This window comes from Diadema antillarum, unplaced genomic scaffold, assembly GCF_040938485.1.
Source record: "Diadema antillarum isolate AM-2024a unplaced genomic scaffold, OU_Dant_1.0 seq00000762_RagTag, whole genome shotgun sequence".
NCBI lineage: Eukaryota > Metazoa > Echinodermata > Echinoidea > Diadematoida > Diadematidae > Diadema > Diadema antillarum.
In genome coordinates, this window is record NW_027271652.1 from 278,764 (window position 1) to 298,026 (window position 19,263).

The window sequence follows — 19,263 nt, forward strand, 5'->3', positions numbered from 1 at the left end:
CTTGCGGTTGAGGTTCTCTACATTTCCAATTAATGTCAGGGAGAAGAATGTGTATAAAATGTACTCATCCAATGCCATGAGGAGGGGAAAAAGAAAGGGAAAGAGAGCAAGGATGGGCAAAAGGGGGGTGGGGTGGGGACTGGAAGGTGGGGAAAGAAGCCATAGTCTCATTTGTACAGCTGCTTCTTCCCTGACTCATGTAGCTTGCCTATAATCTAACAAAGCCTAATTCAGGCTTCAAAACGAAAGTAATTCAACGTGTGGTTTACTAGATATGCTTCCAGAAAACCACATTTTTGAACAAGGAGCAGCAGAAATTAGAAGAAAAATTGGGGGGGGGATCCAATTGCGAAGACAAATGCAGCCATCTGACAGCAGTGCTTGGTGGTGGAGCAGATTGAAAAAAAAAAAAAAAAGTATATGAAGTGAGTAGCAGGCCATTTTCTCTTCTGTATTAACCACAATGTTCCATTACTTCCAAAGCACACACTGATTTTTTTTCTTCTTTTTTTTTCTTATAAAGGCCACCTCAGAAGGGAAAATAATCCCCCTGACATACGGCACAGCATATCAGCCACATCTCATACACAGGATTTTCTTTGTTAGATTGGCAGACACCACTACTGCACATCAAGACCTCAAAAAACACAAAAGAAAATAAACTCTGGTGGGAATAATAAAAGTGCATGGCTTATTAACATTCTTCCTTTTTTTACCATTATAATCAGAGCTCAATGACAAAAAAAAAAAAAGAAAGAAACGAAAGTATTTTTAAGAGAAGACAAAGACACACACACACACACACACACACACACACACACAAACTTTCAAAAAAAGGTCTAGAAGCACATCTGCATGGGAGCTAACTGCAGAACAAGTCACACCATGAGAACATTTGACATTACATCAATTTTCAGAATTACAACGTACATAGTACATTCAGTACAGATAGGAAGTCAGTCCTCTATCATCAAACCATGTCAAAGGATTGTGATAGCCTTTCCTAACCATTGTGAGCAATATGAATTATATTTACATTGTATTTAAATAAAATTGGCTTAAATGGAATAAAAAAGAAAAGTTTAATATACTGTATCAACCAAACATTTCAGAGCCAAAAAGTTCATAAGAAATGACTTCATAATCTCTTAACACAGCATCATATACCACCTTTTAGACAAGCAACTTTGACTATTTGTTTTTGTTTAAACAAATATAAAAACTTCTTCCAAGTAAATCTGTATGTTTTGAAGTCCACTGAACATTAAATGCCAAAAAAAAAAAAGATGCTGAAAACTAAATGTACAAGTAGAATGCATGTTTATGAAAATGAATTTAAAGAAAGTACAATGTAGGCAGCAATGGTGCTACATTTCATTAATAACCAGTCAATGATAGGGCAACAATCATCAAAAACATTGTAGGCCTATTGCTCTTCTAAATTTCCATATATTGTCCTTTGCCGTGTTGTGATTGTGGTCATATGGAAATTGGGAGAATTTATCTACTTTTAACACTTTCTTCTTCTTCTTCTCCTTCTTCTTCTTCTTACTTCTACTTTTCTTCTTCTTCTACTCTTCCTCCTAATAATAATAATTCATAAAGAAAGTTTACACTATGAAAGTCCCATAGAGTGCTTGCTACGTATAGGCCTACAATTGTAGTAGAAGGTGAACATACAACCTTGTAGCAAAGTTGAATGTAACAGCCAGTGAAAAGTGCCTTTCTCATCATGCCCTCTTTGTGTTTGAGCAGTATTAAAACAATCTATAAAGGGGGTTGTCCTTAAAACCAGGACACCCTATGGTTCTCTTCAATTTGAACAACTGCATCAAAGATCGGTAATGCAGTATCATACTCTTTTCGTAGGAGTTTGAACACAAGATGCCAATAGAAATGGAATTCAATACTCTATCATTAGATAATGTTCACTGCACCTTTAATAATACTTTTCACATTCTCAACAACCATAATATGTAAACTTGATATCTAGATGATTATTGACTTTCATCATGTAACTGCCAGCATATACATTGTAAGTTTTATTTTTCTGAAGGAAAATAAAGAAATTCATTCAGTGAAACTCAAAACATTACATCATTAGGCATGTTGAAACAAGAAAAGGAGAATATTTTTATTTTTTTGCTTTGATTGTTTTAATTTTATGTATGATTTGTTTTTGAAAATCCAAAAAAAAAAAATTCCAAACTTATTTTTCACAATGTGATGATAAAAAAAAGAAAAAAAAAAGAAAAGGAGAAAGCCACCACACAGGAACACAAATGTGCATTTTTCACATAACTTTCCACTTCTTTGGCCAACACATTGCATGTACGCTTCTTCTGATTAACTTAGAAAGCCCATCACATCCAGTACCAATACTAAATCACACATTAATTTCAAAAAGGAGAAACAAATATTTCTAAACATCTCTTTAACACATGCCTGTCTCAAATACTATAAAAATCAAATTTTAAAAACCTCTCTTTAATGTTAACACGTCTGTCTCAAGAGGAGATAATTTTATAGTTATCAGCATCTTCCTAGTACATTTAATGCAACAAGAATTTACACCACGCTTCTATGCTATGCCACATTCACGCAGGCATGCAGAATGTTTTGAATTATTTTGAAAAGGGAGTAATACGAAAACAAGGATCATGAATATTTCGTTTCTTCCACACAGAACGAAAAAGTTTTGTGTTCTCCATGCACATTTTATCTTTATATTTCTTTTCTCTTATCCTTCCATTTCTATTCCTTCTTTTTTTTTCCTTTAACTTTCTTTTCACTTCCTTGCTCTTTGTTTTTTATGATAGCTAAAATCAAGACTCCTTGCTCAAGTTTACATCCTGTGCACTGGCCAGGCAAGGTGGGTGGATGCGCCCTGTCTCTGTCGTAGAGTTTGTAGAAAAACTCAATTGTTGACAGGTGGCCCCTTTGTTATCATGAATTGAATTACAAGCAGAATGATTCATAAGCTGGATTCTCTATGTATTGAGCAAAGCCCCCCCCCCCCTCAAAAAAAAAAAAAAAAAGAAGAAGAAGTCTGTGGAAAACACAGGCAAACTTTATTTCTATTCACTTCAAAAACCAGTGTGAACGCACTCACATACAGACAGTTGGGCCACAAGTGTGAATTCAGGCACATCATGACAATCAAATGCCAGTTTAAGTCCCTGTCTCCGCTGCATATTTGAACGGAGAAAATAGTTGTCGAGATATGTGTAGGCTTACAGTACATATAGATGGGGGAAGAGGGGGAGAGGGGGAGGAATAGGGTAGAGGGAGAATGGCACTATAAATCCAGAAACATTTACGGCATGAAACTTTTTCAAATTGGAGCAGAAGGCTGTTTTCGTGGCATAAAACTTATTGCAAAATTGCCCCCTAGTTGGCATTCAATGCAATGCGCTGACAAACACTTTTCCAGGAATTTTAATTTTGCGAATCTTGACTCCTTGCAAAATTTACCAATACTTCATGCACATGAAAATCTTTGGGTTAACAGTAATCCCTGTAAAATAAATTGCAAACATTCTCAGGGATCAATATTTAACTATATTTCTCTGGTGGCCCATTTGGGCCATTAAAATCTTTTAATCTGAAATTTTTGTGGCACCCAAAACAAATGTAGTGGTCAGCAGTAAAAGTAAATATGAACATTAATTTTTAATTTCAACTGCCTGATCAAGATAACCTTTTAGGAAATCTGGTGGCCCAACATCCATTTTCAGCCGCCCTGAGCCACTGGGCCTCAGCTCATGTCGAGACCTGATTCTTTGCCAATGCAGAGCCAGGCTCATAGCTTCCCACCTCCCTGTTGCAACACAGCATTCAGTGTACACCGTACACTGAAATAAACCAACCATGGCTGTGCCTCAGCTGTGCAAGAACTGATGAGCCGAGAGCATTCTTGTATTAAATCCCATGGACATTAACCTACATTGTACAATACTGCTACATGTAAATGTCTAGAGCTGTACAACAGAGCCTTCCTGTACAAGATGTGACACTAAGTTGTGATTTGATATCAGAATCATATTTGCAATTTCATTTCTATGATATAGTCCATTGGATTGTGAGTTTCATCAATTGGATTTGGGAGTATGAAAATAAATTTCAGCTCATACTATTCATACCTGTCTAGATCATATTGCACTCTCATCTGTATGTTGTCTGCCAGATAAGTGGTGGAAATTACCTTTTTCTGTCTCTCTTCTCTCTGATAAACACTGTAGGCCTAAATCATAATTCCCCTATAAACATGAAATAATGACATTTTCATTTTTCATATGCCATTGTTTAATATGCCGATGCAAGATATTTGCTTTGGAAACATGGCATACAACGTTTAAGAGCAATATTGTAACTTTTCAGAAGTGCTTTCCCCCCCATGGAAAAAAAAAAGTACTGCCGTTTGTATTGAAAGAAACATCAAAAGTCCTGACATTATTCAAATAAATATGATCGTAACATTGTCATTACCAACATTGTGCTCTGCAATGTGTGGCAGGATGAAACTAAAACAGGATTCTTTTTCTTTTATTTGACTTGTTTATTGAGGTTGTAAACCATACGTTTGGATTGATTTTATTTCCTCAGCAAGGTAACACAGACATATTTTCTTTTTCTACAACAAACATGTACTTCTTTTCTTCTTTCTTTCTTTCTTTCTTCTTCTGAGCACACAGAACTCACTGGTTTCATCTTAATCCATAATGAAACACTTTCTACATCAAGGATACAACACATCTTTGGTCAGCTAGCAGCTCTCATATAGTGTAGGTAATATTCAATGCAATGTTTGATACGGTGAAACTCTCCAAATAATTACCACCAAACTGCACATTGCTGTCTGTATGAGTCACTGAGTGTTTTTGACAGAATATCATAGACTACAACATTCTAGCAAAGCTACAACATGTACTGTATACACCATACCTTTAATAGCGAGTCTAAATTTTCGCGAATCGGGACTTCCCGACGATTTCACCAGTGGTTAAATCCGCGATCGTTGAGTACTGTACTGGACAACGTACAGTTGTAAGTGTGTGGCACGTTCATATCGGGATCAGAGTCATTATTTTTGTGTGTCTTTAATTTCGCGAATAGCATCTGACTCACAAAATTCACGAAAACAAAAATGTATTTGGTGTATGTACAATACTTCAAAATAAAATACTGACATTAAAAGAAAAAAAAATGCTATAAAACTTAACTGATGAAAATCCCTGCAACAAAGTAGAAAAGACAGAGAGAGATACAGCCACCAAATACCCACTATCCTGTTAAATCTTTTGCACTGGACAACTAACAAAATTAGTCTTGTTATCATCTTTACTTTAATTGTACACAATTACAGGAACTGCACAATCTAACAAAGTACTACTGGACACAATGATGAAATTCAACTGACATGACACTTCTTTTTTTACATTCTGGAAAGTATGCATAGCGTTTTAAGAGGAGGCAGGAGGATTAGAATTGATAGAACCCATGATAATGCCAGTTACAAGAGTGCTGATGTACAACTTAATATCACAAACATACATGTTTAATTGTACAGTGAGGCTGTTCCTGCTGAAGAATGGTCTACACTCTCCATTGCACATACTGGGCTACATTGTAGCCACTGTACAGTGTACACTGCAGCACCCATTCTGAGGAACTCCTGTGTGACAAGACACCAACACTCTCTTTCACACAGCGTGCAATGGACAAGATGTGCAGGGCAATGATGTGATACATATTGCGCAATATCCTGAAACAGTAATGGGACTGACATCTGCAGTGCCTTGGAAGCAGTCAGGTAAAAGTACATGTGCTTTCATGTGTCAAAAAACAGCACAGGATGTCAACCACAGTCAAACATGCACATTTACTGCTTCATAACTAGAGTTTCATCAATTAATTTATCTGCATTATGCAGACCAAACACTTCATCTTTATAGCTGAACAGTCATGTTTCTAGCTACCATTTTAAATACTAGTGATGAAAAATAGTCATTTGCAAGCATTATAATCACTGCTCAGTAACTGTACGTGTAATAATATTTCCTCTTGTTTGAAATCATTTTAAAATTGTTGCTCTCAGGTAGCAAAAATTGCATGTGCCATGCGAAGGAAATTTCACCAGCTTTTAAAGGGGATTTTATAATATACTCAACCATTGATCTATGACTGTGACATCATTGAAATATGGCTGGGATGAGATTTATCATCTCATTCACAGTTCCAATTACAAATGAGAAGAGCATTATTGTATAAATTTATAGCCCATGATAACATTATCTTTACAGTAGTTAGTATGGTACTCTTTATTTAGTGGATGGCAAAAATAGTATGCAGTGATCTTATGGGATAACACCAAATAACCAGTAAGTCTAGATACCACATTCATGTACTATACGCAGGATGTTTCAATATTTTGCCAGCTTACCAAGGGAAACAAAGAAACAAAATCAACATGCAATCATCATAAGATTCACACAGAGAAATGCAAAACAGAAATGTCACATGTCCTGTTAATGTGAATTTATATATTCAATATCACATTTCAGGTTTAAAGGTGATGCAACATATGTTAGAAAACCATGAATCCAATCCAATGTGTAGGCATTCAATGACCAATGAAAATGTCACTTGCAGCATACTGATAAAATGATGTATCTACATCAAACTGGCAATCTTTAAAAATTATATGTTCATGGTTAGTAGCAGTGGCCATGGTAATATACACATATTGTACAAAGATTTGAGGCTAATGAGAGACCAACCTGAATCGGCAGTTGCGGAGCTTTCATCCACTCCTATAGACAAAATGAACAAATTTTAAAATTTCTTTTAATAGCGAATCCTGTATACCAGCACTTGAACAGTTCTGACACCGTAGAGTCATGAATCTTGCAAGATACATTGTAAGTGTAAGATAAAAGACGTTATCATCACACGAAATACATTCCCTCAGAAATTCATAGGTGTTTACATGCAACAGCAGCACTTTTAAAAATAAATCACATCATACACCATTATACTTGTATGCTGCTAACAGGTATTCTTTTTCCTTTGTTTGTCTTGTTTTGTTGTTTGTTTGTTTTTTACTCCTTTGTCTACCTCTATTGTTCTGTCCAATCATGCACTCTATTTGCATAGGACACGAAGGAATGCTGTGCCCAAAACAACTTGGCCTCTTCTGCAATGGTACGGTAATCATACAATTATCATTAATAATAACAATAATAATAATGATAATAATAATAATAATAATAATAATAATAATAATAATAATAATAATAATAATAATAATAATAATACAATAACAATAATGATAACAATAAAATAATAACAATAACAACAATAATAATAATGATAGATAGATAAATAGAATAAGAAAGACACCAGCTCACTCAATTGAGAGGCCCTCATAAAAATGAAACAGATTTTGTGCATAATGCACTTTCATTGACTGTAGTGGTAACCCTTGAACCTTTTGCAGTGTATTTTGGCAATTTTGTTTGAAGATGGTGCTCAATAGAGATCATAATATTAAAGCAAAGTTATGATGCAGCATTTTACAGACATTGCAAATAAGAGCATGACTGCTTTGAATACAAAAAGGTAACACAAATTGTCTGTACACCACAATACAAAAAACTGTGTTTGATATCTTAAGTATTTAGAGTGGCTGTTTGGCATACAATAGGAAAATGCTGAAAACATAATCACTTCAATTGTATGAAACACTTTTCCCTTTTCAAGACATGAAATTCACATATATTTTGCTGATCAATACAAGTCCACAATCTTCTACTTGGATAGCCCCATTCCATTTTTTAGTTGAAATTCATGTCAAGATTTCACACAAAAGATCATTTGGGGGCTCTAATGAGCCAAGCCAGGCATTGCTTACTGAATAATAACAAGACAAGGACCGACTATTACTAAACAGACATCAGTGAATTACAGCCCTCTGTATGAACACTATACTGAAGATGGAGCAAAAAAAAAAAAAAAAAAAAAAAAACATGCCAGTCAGCATCCTGGGATTTTCTGACTGGCATGTCAAATAAAGAACATTTACTGGCTTTCTTGTGGCAGTGCAGCAGAACTCTACTTGTCATGCAACCACAAACATCTGCGACACAAACCTTGTGAAATGTACAATGTATTATATTTCGTGTCATTATTCTGAGAAATACAGTTTTGGGGGGTTTCAGTGTGTGTGTATAACATAGCAACCAAACTGAATAAATATAAACAGTAAACATAAATGCATGAGTAAAGAAAAAGGAAGAAAAATATTATTTGTAAGTGTATCTTTACACATGCTTTATACTAGTTGCTTGCAAAATTGTTCTTTTGGCACCATTACTTCACTGTCATTGTGGTAAAATGCATGCAGGTGCAGTGCATAGCACACTGCAAAATCTTACACACTGAGACACTTTTTTTTTAATTGTGATCCACACACCATTCTCTATCTTGGTAAATGTTCAAAGTGCAATTCAATGCCATATTCATTCTAGCTTTGATAAACAGAGTAAAATCAGATGAAGAGAGTGATGGCAGTGTCGTCAAAATGACACCTGAAGGAAGAAGGTAACAGAATACAATCACATCTAAAAAGACAGGTTCCGAATTTTTAAGTTTTGTCTGATACATTTTAAGAAACAGTGGTATTCGTTGCAATCCATACAAATTTGGCGAAGAGAGGATGTCACCAAGTCTTGCATTATCCTGTATATATAAATTTTCACTAAAATTTAATAGTTTTTATGAGATGAGATCAAAGAAGCTATAGCCTTCATTTCAAATTATATTTCTGGCATTAAAAACAAACGAACAAACAACAAACAGTAACAATTGCCTTTAGCGGTTATTGTTGTTGCTCAAAAGTATTGCTCAAAACATGATTTTCATCTAGAATTTATGTAGATCTATAGGGCCTACAAACCACAGAGAGAGAGATGTGAGGTGAATACATTATATCATTTAGGATTTTACACTGTCCATGCAGTTGTTGATATTACTCGCATCATGCCAACCACTGTAAAAGTGGAAATTTTCGCGGTGTTGAAATTTTCACGCATTTCGCGCAACTAGAAAATAGCGTGAAAATAAAAGCACACTAATATTTTTGCTTGCCATATATTCCAGTTGTTGATGTCGTGATTCCGCGGATTAAAAACATGTGAAACTCTTCTTACCGGGCCCAGTGCAAAAAATTAGTCTCGTGAAAATATCCACTTTTACAGTATACTATTATAAATATGCTATAAAATGTTTTAAATTCTCAGGCTGATTTTGATGAAACTCTATCATTTCTGTTTGTCCAATTTGATACGCTATACGATAAAAATGAACATTATACATGCACAATAAGAATAAGCCCTTCATGTCCTGACACTATTAAATACTACACACTGTCGTATGGGTTTTGTGTGACTATATGAAGTGCTCATTAAGCATGAAGCATTAACAGGTCAAAGGGCAATCCAAACGTCTATTCCCATTTCCAAATTGCAGAGACTCCAACCCCAAGCACCTTCTGATCTGAGGATTCTCTCGCCTGAAACCCCCAGCAAACGGGAGACTCCAACTTGATGTGCGCAAAGTGCACACCACGAGCACGAAGCGCTAAGTTCCTTGCCACCGGGGTCCATGGGCCCTGGAAGCTCTAGGGTTCTAGATGCTCTCTCGTGCTACATTGTATCTCAGGCTTATTTTTCAATATACGGTGACAAAGTAAGAAATCATTTCAAGCGGGACAGAGCCAGGGCGGGAGAAATTTCAAGCGGGAGAATGGGAGATTTTGCAAAAATGGGCTTTCGGCGAGAGATCTCCCGTCGAAAGCAGGAAAGTTGGAGTCTCTGTAATTGTTCAGCTCGAGACTAAGTGTACGCTTTGTCTTCGCACCATTATTTCCATTACTTCCACTGGCATCAGAGCTAGGACTAAAAAATAATACTACACAGGAAAATCATGTTGCCTTTCAGAAAGCCATTTTCATACCAATCTGACAAGAACACAATTTCGCCACTTCTAAGCTGCTGATCATACAAAGTGTGTACATAAACTGTAACTGCAACTGTGTACATGTAGATTATAGAGATCTCATTGATCATAACTTTCTCAATTCTATTTGTTAGCTTTAGGGACAATATCTACTGTTAAATTCCTCACTTTCATTTCCACATGGTTTTAAGAAACAGATTTTCTGGTGTATATTATCTTTGTTTTGTTATTATTCTTTTCATGGGATCACTTTCCTTGATGTATAATAAACCTAAATGATCATGCTGTATCACAGTCTAAATGTTTTGTTTGCACAATTATAAACCTTGGCAGAGCACTCTGAATGCAATACACCACAATCTCTTATGGGAGGTGATCATTTTTTATTCCAAACATTATCATGATGTTTCAACAAAATAATGCAAGCTACACTATTTGTTGTAGCTCAGTTAACAAGGAAGTTTAGCATCTCATACAGTGTAACAGCAAAACCAGACAGTCAAAAGAGGGGAAATGAGTGGGTGGGAGGATAGTGTACTCAGTTTACACCAGAAGAAATACTGCATATCAAGATGAGAATTTATACCATTAAATGCTCTAAGGACACAACACTCAAATCATCATGCACACACACTGACTGTCATTTTAAAGGATACAACGGTGATACTAATTTCTAGCCATAATGTTCATCACAACCGTCGGAAGTCTTCAATGGTTATTCTTTTATGCTCATACTGGTTAATACCCTGTTGCTTCTAAGATATAAGATCAATCTCTATCTAAACTTTACTACTGGCAATTAAATACTGTAGAATGCTCTGTTACCGCACGTACCCGCTCAAAGCATGAAAGAAAATTATTGCTTGTGTATTAAAACTTTTCCATTTGATTTTAATCTACTAAGAAATACAGTACCTGAACAAAGTAACAACAAAACAAATTAATTATTTTTTAATATTCAAGTCTTTTTAGTCTATGGGAATACACCCGGGCACATACCCTATCACCCCTGTATTCTCTAAACAGAGTCACATACAGTTGTACGTGATCTTTTGGAAAACTATAAAATCATGGACAATTACTGTAGTGTAATAGCATTGGTATGATGAATAGCACATCACCGGACTAGATACAAAAGATAGTCCTCTTTTTTAATACCCACTTGCTTGAATGGGAATTTATTTAAATTCTCTTTTTTTTTTGGGGGGGGGGGGGGGGGAAAGGGCCCATACAGGTACCTTAATTAGGGCTTTAACAAGGAAGTGCCCATTCACATTGCTGGCATGATGGTACTCAAAAGTTATTATAAGTTGGCCTCCAAGCAGTCAAGTGGCTTTGTAGCACCCTGCACTAGCGCTTTCTGTTGCCTGTGTTTCATCATGTGCATGTTTTGTGATTGAAGAATTTTAAAAACCAAATGGTATATCCCAAGCTATCTAACAGAAAGGAACCCAAGGAAAATGTACAGGAGTTGCATATTGTCAAGTCCATTAGTAGTACTAATTATAGAAACCTTCTTAAATGCAAGAATGGTTTTACAAAGAATGATTGTAGTTTGAATAACTGAAACTAATCACAAAATTTAGCCTTTTTATTACTACCAATCCATTTCCTCAAACAAACACATAGAACCTACTGTGCTCTCTCATTTATAATGAACTTGGTTAAACGAAACTCTCATAACAAAGTTGAAATGCAGACCCCAAAATCATTTCTAATCTAGGTAAATATCTTTCAATATTTTACTGTTCGGCTATAACACAAGTTCGATGTGTAAAACAACAACAATAACAAACAAACTGCCTTTCCCGAAGACTTCCTTACAACAGCAGTCACCTGTACTCTCCAAAAACAAAAAGCAAATTAAGCACAGCTTGCAGTGCCAAAAGCATCACTGATCCATCCATGCATATAAATGCATTCCAATAATCTGATATTTACAATCTATGTACAGAGGAATTCAATTCTCTTCAAGATGCAAAGTTCTGTCACAGAAATAAGGAGTCAAACTGTAAATATTCAATTAAAAAAGATCAATATGTACGCATCCAGAGGACATCTTATGTGAATCAGTCTGTTCAGCATTGTAATATACACCTCAACAAATGTATTATTTTCATATTTTGACTTGACATCACCTTTAGAAAGAGCTAATTAAACTTCTCCAGAAATTACATGATTCATTGGTTGGTGGCATTGTAGTTGCTTATTAAATGTGATGCACTGTAACTGTTAAAAGCTGTTACTTTTACAAGGGTTTAATCATTGCGAATTTCACGAATCACCGTTGGGCCACAAATCTAATAACACATAAAAGTGTTGCAAAGAGACAGGCATATCATTGTAATTCAAGTGTGTTTATGATGGACTCTGTGTCACATCGCGAAAACACCTCGCGAAAACAGGGTTCGAAATTAGCGATGGTCCGCTGGCCATTGGCCACCCAAAATCACGTCGCACTAGCTAAAAATCATAAAATTCTGAAGTTGCTAGTCCGTCTGGCTAGCCAAAATATTGCTTCAGTGTCAAAATTGATTCTAAGTAGTCCGCCTGGCTAGTTAAAAAAAAAGTTAAGTGCGATCCCTGGAAAATGTCTGTGACTTCCTCATTCACTAAAATACATGAAAATAGCAGCTTTTAATGTAGTACAAATGTGTATAAGATCTAGCTTTCATGGATGAAGTGTAGTTTCTATTCCAGAACCTACTTTTGATTTCTGCAGTGCAGAATGAAAATTAATGCAACTGCCTGAATCTGAATGAAAAAAAAGAAGAAAATGTCTCAGTGCATAACATGGCAAGGCCTTCATTTTGAGAAACATTTCTCAACAGTAAACAAAACTTACTAATTCCTACTTTGTAGCATGAACTTTAACTAGGGAAACACTAACTACAGTAAAGTCTTTCATAAAGTGTCATTCAACCAGTTGTTCTTCACTGTGAACAGCTATCTTTTCCAGTGAATTTGTGAATGACGTGTGACACATTGTGGAGCCAAGCGCCTCTGAATGTTCCATCACAGATAACAATTGGCGAAAATTTCATGCCGCAATAAAGGCCGCAGGCTCCAAGTCACGAAAATGTCATGTCGCAAATATATCATGTTTTACACTATCAGTTTTGTAAATGCATGGCCAAATTGCTGCAAATGCTGTCCCATGCTACGTACTAGAATTTTACCATTGGACATCTGTAAATTAATATGACTCTGTGTGACGGTCCCATGGCAGACAGGCAACATGCAATATAGACTAACGTTAGCTAGAATGTGCACATCATCCACATACAACACAGTTCACCTATGGATGCACAGTCGAGTCTAACATTAGTCCATAACTTATAAGCGTAGGCACATAGTCCTGTAATAACATGGCGGATACACCCAACCAACTACGAACTAACAATGTTAGGCAACTGCAACTGTCACCAATACGCAATACAGATAGGGTTAGGATATCTAACTGACAATACAACTCTAACGTTAGAACTACCAGCAAACCCATTTTCCAAGCACTGACTCAGTGACTGATGTTGGATTGTACATGCCTGGGCCGGGCCTAACCTACATGTGAATACCATCGAGCATCAGATGGACGACACTAGGATGTGTTCACTGATATAGCACAGACAAAATTCCCGTAAGGCTAGAGTGCTAGGACGCGATTTGCGTTTGGAAGAGTGTTGACAGTGTGTAGCTGGACACCCTCCCATTTCTCTCACGTACTAAAATCCGCAGAAAGATAACGTCTACCGGCCTACCGGCCAGTGATACACTCGAGTTGACCAGCTTGCGGGAAGTGGAAATCGGGCCAAAATACCATATTCTTTGGGTCCTGCGAGAAATTCATGCTTGTCTCTCACAAAAAAGGGAGATGTTCTGCATTGTCAAAGCTAAACTTTACAGAAATTCCAATGTTTATTTCCGTACCGGCTTGCAAAATTCTCAAATCAGCCATCTTGTTTTGACCTCTCGCAATGTAGGAAACGTATGCAGTGATATCGCAGAACGGGGTCGGTACACAGTTATATCGTTGACGGTACGACGAAACCAACATCGACATACCACCTCATACAGAAAAATAACATGAAACAGCGCTAAATAATCATCTACAGTCATATGTAACATGTTTTCTGCATTTTACCTTGCCCCTGAGGCTGATCCTCAGCACTATCCCGATCCGACATTCTCTCCTTCCAGGACGCTGCTATCTCGCCCTCAGCAATCAATCTTCGCTGCCGACCGATACTGATTATTGCGATCGCCTCTCTACGATGGAAATTGCATGGGTCCCGGCTACCGATACTAGGGTAGCGCCTGGCATCGGGAATCCCAGTGCTCTTGTAATGCTGCTTCGTTCATGTTGGTTTCACCCCTATGAATAATTCATATCGAGTTCGCATCTATTATTACATTAGTCGATGCAAGGCCATACGTCATTGGCTGAACTTGTGAGAAGTATGCGCGTACTTCAATGGAAAAAAACTTTTGACATTTTACGCAGGTGGTGATTGGTTGTCAAGTCGAACATGATTGTTGACATAATAATGCTCCGAAATTAGTTCAGCAAGCACGCAGCTAGTAGCTAGCACACACACACAAGATACACACGTACCGGCAAATTGTTGAGGAGATCTGAAATAACCGAAGGTTTGTTTTGGTTGAGATATTCTTAGTCAATCCCAACCACACTGAAGCGTATACAATTTAAAATCCAGCATTGTACCTTCAAGGACTCAAAGAGACTGTAAATTGAGACAACACCCGAAAAAGCAACTTTCTAATGCTAGATTTAGTTAGGTCTATCTAACAACGTTAACCGTTCTGACCGGGGAGGGGACCATTTCATGAAGGAACTTGTCGGATAAAATATCTGACAAGTCAATTATATCCGACAAGTTTTGAGAAATTCTTTAGTCTGATTGGCTGATTTCTCTGAACTTGTCGGATATAATTGACTTGTCGGACATTTTATCCGACAAGTTCCTTCATGAAATGCCCCCCTGAAGTCAGACTCAAGTTGGAACACGTGTTTTAGAACTTACAAGCCTAAAATGAAACCGAAAGGTAAGTGTACTATTGCCATAGATCTATCTAACTGTTACTTCTAATATAACTTCTAAATTCTAGTAAACAAAGAACTGAGAAGAAGGCCAACAAAGAGAGATACTGAAATAGCATCGCATCACTAGCTACTACTATAGAGTGATAACTGTTACAGTAGGAAGAGCAAGGGTCTATAAAGTTGTTAGACTCCTGAGTCTTAACACTAAACATTAACAGTTATTGTTAACTTATATTTAATGATGGGGTGCCTTTCTACAGTGATTTATTATGAGCGGACATACAATCATAATCTAGCTTCTGTTTAAAGAAGATCTTTTAGATCTTTTAGATCTTTTAGATCTTTTAGATCTTGGACTCAAAATGATAAGTCGTATGTTATAAAATTTGGCATTTCTATTGGAATATTCAGCGACAAAAAAAAAAAAAGATTTGTAAATGTAACGTAGACTCTTTTTTTTTTAATGCTAACGTTAAAGTACCGGCGGTACACAAAAAGGTCACAGCCGTGACGGCTGCATATATTTGCAGTTGCCCTGACATTTTGTATTCATCTTAACATTACAAATAAGGTTACATCGACTGGGCTACAGGTGTGTGATAGACCTCTAACCGTTAACCGTTAGTTAGGCTTATTTCAAGTGAAGTACCGGTATCAAGGTGATGCTGGGCATCACATTTTTACTGATTGACTGGAGAGGAGATTCCATTTCAATTCAAATTTTGATTCAATTCAATTCAACTAACATTATAACTGTTAGATTCTAAAACAAGCTGCCCTTCACCCTTATTCACCATAACACTGTCGAAAATTTGATCGCTATGGCTAGCTGCTAAGCGCTAACGTTACATCATATGAACCTATTCTTTCATGTGGGTTGCCAAATTTTGGCACAGGACGTTGAACCTAGGTGTGGGTATTTTATTCAAGAATTCACATTTTTCTCCAATATTGTTAGAATTTTCTGAATAAAAATGAACAAACAAACATGGGCGAGGTGCCCCAACTTTTTTCTTTTGCACAATAGGCCTACATTTTCGATTAGTAGGGGCCTACATAGCTAGGATTAGGAATAAAGTTACCGTAACCACTTTACACCCCCACTTTTTTTTACCCTGGAAGTGTCACCAGAAAAAAGAAGAAAAAAAAATGTAGAATAGGCCTATTGATAAATGCTGATTGCAAGTTGATGTACCAGAGCGATTTTTTTTTTTTTTTTTTTTTTTTGTCGGCATATGAAAACTTGAAGTGGGAGTGTGGTGAAGCCTTTTTGTTTTGTTTTTTGTTTGTTTGTTTGTTGTTGTTGTTGTTGGTTTTTGTGCTTGTCAGCTAAAGAAACCTAACAATAACATTAGAAGTGGAATTGGAAAGGTGCACATGCCTATTTTGTTTGTTGGTTGTTTTTTTGTTGTTGTTGTTTTGTTTTGTTTTGTTTTGGTTTTTTGCTTGTCAGCTAAAAAACCCGGAAGTGGCACGTACATTATGCAGAAATAGCTGCCCCCCCCCCCCCCCCCCCCAATTCTAAAAATGTGGTGCCGGCCATGGCTTGAACTATAAAAAAACAAACAAACAAACAAATGCCCACCTCCAAAGAAACTAGGCCTACGCCATTATACGTATGGCATGGCCAATGGGCTGTAGTGTGAAAGAGAATTTGTTGCCTAACAAATGTAGACTCACTTTACTGGCTGGTCACCTCGTATAATTTCTGTTTTAAGCCTATAATATAAAGATTGATCCAGACAGTGTAGATGTGCATTCTTGGTTCACAGATAGCGATTATAGATGTATACAGTATGCTACAATGTAAGACAAGGCAACATGCTAGAGTTTGAAGAGCATTTCTGAAAACTGAGAAATTTTTGAAACTTTACAGTTCTGCAATATTTTTTTTTTCAGCAGTAGTTTCATTCTAAAGAGATTCTACTTGGAAAAAAAGCAAACAAACAAGTTGTTCCTTTTGTAACATGTTATGCCAAGTTTGATAAAGTTTTATCTTTAACTGGTACTTGATATAAGATTCACAACTTAGACCAACCAAGGGTTTCGATGGGCTGATCCTTGTTAGTTTCCTTTCCAGATTTAAATGCAACAATTTGTTATTATTCTTCTGATATATCTACCCCGTGAGAAATTGCTTGAAACCGCATGAACTCTGTTCTCTGTGCAAGTCTCCCAACAAAGAGTAGAAAATGAGCGCTACGTTCTCTGTATCCTGGGAGCCAGAACAAAAAACACTTTCACTTTTATAGGTCCACCTGCATACTGAGCCTTGGAGCAAAAGACCAGTCTCCCAAAATAGCCAACAACCACAACTAGACTCCATGTACAAGAGTATGTTCTTTTTACAGATGGACACAGCTCTTTGAGGAGTACGTTGATTCATGTGAGAAAATAAAGAAAAAATATGGATATATAAAAATAGAATGAGTTTAGTTTCAGTTTAACAGGGCTCTAAGCATCTTAGCATTGAGCAGAGATCACACTCTGTTAAAAATAGCTGTTCAAGCTTTTAAAAATAGAGTCATTTGCTAGCCAACCCAAAGTGTATTCTAAGAGATAGACTAGCTATATTTTGACTACCACTGTTCATTCAGTGAACTCTCATCTATCATAAGGGTGGCTGGTTTGCAAAACATATTTTGAATATTGTTAAAAGTTGTGTTCACTAAAAGATTCTTCCATGTGTTCATCTGTGAGAAGTGTTTCTTACGGTTGCTTTCCACAAACAAAATAATTGATTCTAGTTTCAGTGCCTTTTTTATTATCATTATTATTATCATCATTATATGATAGAAGACTTTTTCACTTAAAGGGAATGCAGCTGTATGTATCATCTTGACAAAGAAAATTAAATCATAAAATATTTTTCTGATACATTTGTTTTGGATTTTTTTATCGCATGACCACCAATCCTTTGTATCTAGACATAGAATCTAATTTTCTAGCAGTGTCCATACCTCATTTTATAAGTTTGAAGGAGACTTACAGTGTATCCTCTATCTGACGGCCATTATGAAGTTCTTTTTCATCCAACGTAAAAAGGATGTAATTATTGTTATAAACATTAACTGTGTTTTATTGATTAAATATGTTTTCCAATCAGTATATTGTTTGTTTAAGTTTGTTCTATTGTTTGTTTGTTTCTTTCTTTCTTTTGTTTGTTTGTATGTTTGTTTGAGTAAATAAGAAGTAGCAAGTAGCATTGACCGAAATCATCTTGAAACATGACACATTGGAAGGAGAAGAAAACGAAGAAGAAGAAGAAAAAAGACCCAATGCAAGTTCATCTGAAGTGAAATGTATTGGACAATAAATGTTTAGAGAAGTTTTAACATTCATTCATTTAAGACTTTGAAAAATTATCCCTATTTCTCCACCATAACATTTATTTCTTTTGTACAAATTGTTTTCTGGTGATTTGTGCATGATTTAGTCTCATATCATTGACTTTCTCACTGCCATGGTCATTGCAAATTTTCCTAATATCATTAATTGTTTGTTGATACAAATATAAACAGCATTATTATTACTTCAAAGTCATGTTGATAACTGTGCTTCACGTCGACTCTGGAATAATTTTCCTTTTAAATCTCAGTCATATTGTATAAGAGGAATAATGCCAATTAGGTCTTCATTACAACACTCTTGTAATCACTGTGTACTACATAGATACTGGTGTATGAGTTCTATTGTTGTTAACATGATTCAACCTAAATTATATTATCATTGCACTCATCGTCTTTTTCTGTCATTACTTATCACCATATAGTTATTATTTTTCTTTTTCTGTTGAAGTGAAGTAGAAGTTGGAGTATGTAATTATCATGATAATGATTCATAACTTATTTCATTTGTCTCTCATCACGTTTTGCTGCAGAGAAATTTTGATAGCTCGACCTCAATTGCCGCAGTCAATCAAAAAAACAAGGATGCAGTATTCAAGTTTCATCGGGGACCACATTCCATGTCGATACAAGACTCTCATAGAGGAGAGCTCCCTAAAGCAGCTGCTATTCAGCGGCGAAGACCGACCCAAGATCAAGCCCGAGTTCATCGCAGAATTCCGTAACAGAGCTGTCCACATAGGTAGTGCTAATAACCAGTACTTTGTTCAATCATTATTTTTGTGTCACAACAAGGTGAAACAACTACAAAACCAGCACTTTTTGGTTTTCAGCTCC

General features: G+C 36.2%; 1 protein-coding gene across 4 annotated transcripts in view; it reads right to left on the reverse strand.

Annotated features, from left to right (window-relative positions):
- LOC139738641 (transcriptional regulator protein Pur-beta-like) overlaps positions 1-14,264 on the reverse strand; it is a 72,604-nt gene extending 58,340 nt beyond the window's left edge. For 2 of the 4 annotated variants that reach the window (XM_071649255.1, XM_071649256.1), the window contains exons 1-2: positions 14,159-14,264; positions 6,780-6,812 (exon numbers count right to left, since the gene is read on the reverse strand). In XM_071649255.1, the coding sequence (XP_071505356.1) occupies positions 6,780-6,812; positions 14,159-14,201 (76 nt within the window). In that variant the 5' untranslated portion in view covers positions 14,202-14,264. The remainder of the gene's footprint in view (positions 1-6,779; positions 6,813-14,158) is intronic. The other 2 variants (XM_071649257.1, XM_071649258.1) reach the window with 1 other exon arrangement.
- Positions 14,265-19,263: the final 4,999 nt, after the last annotated feature.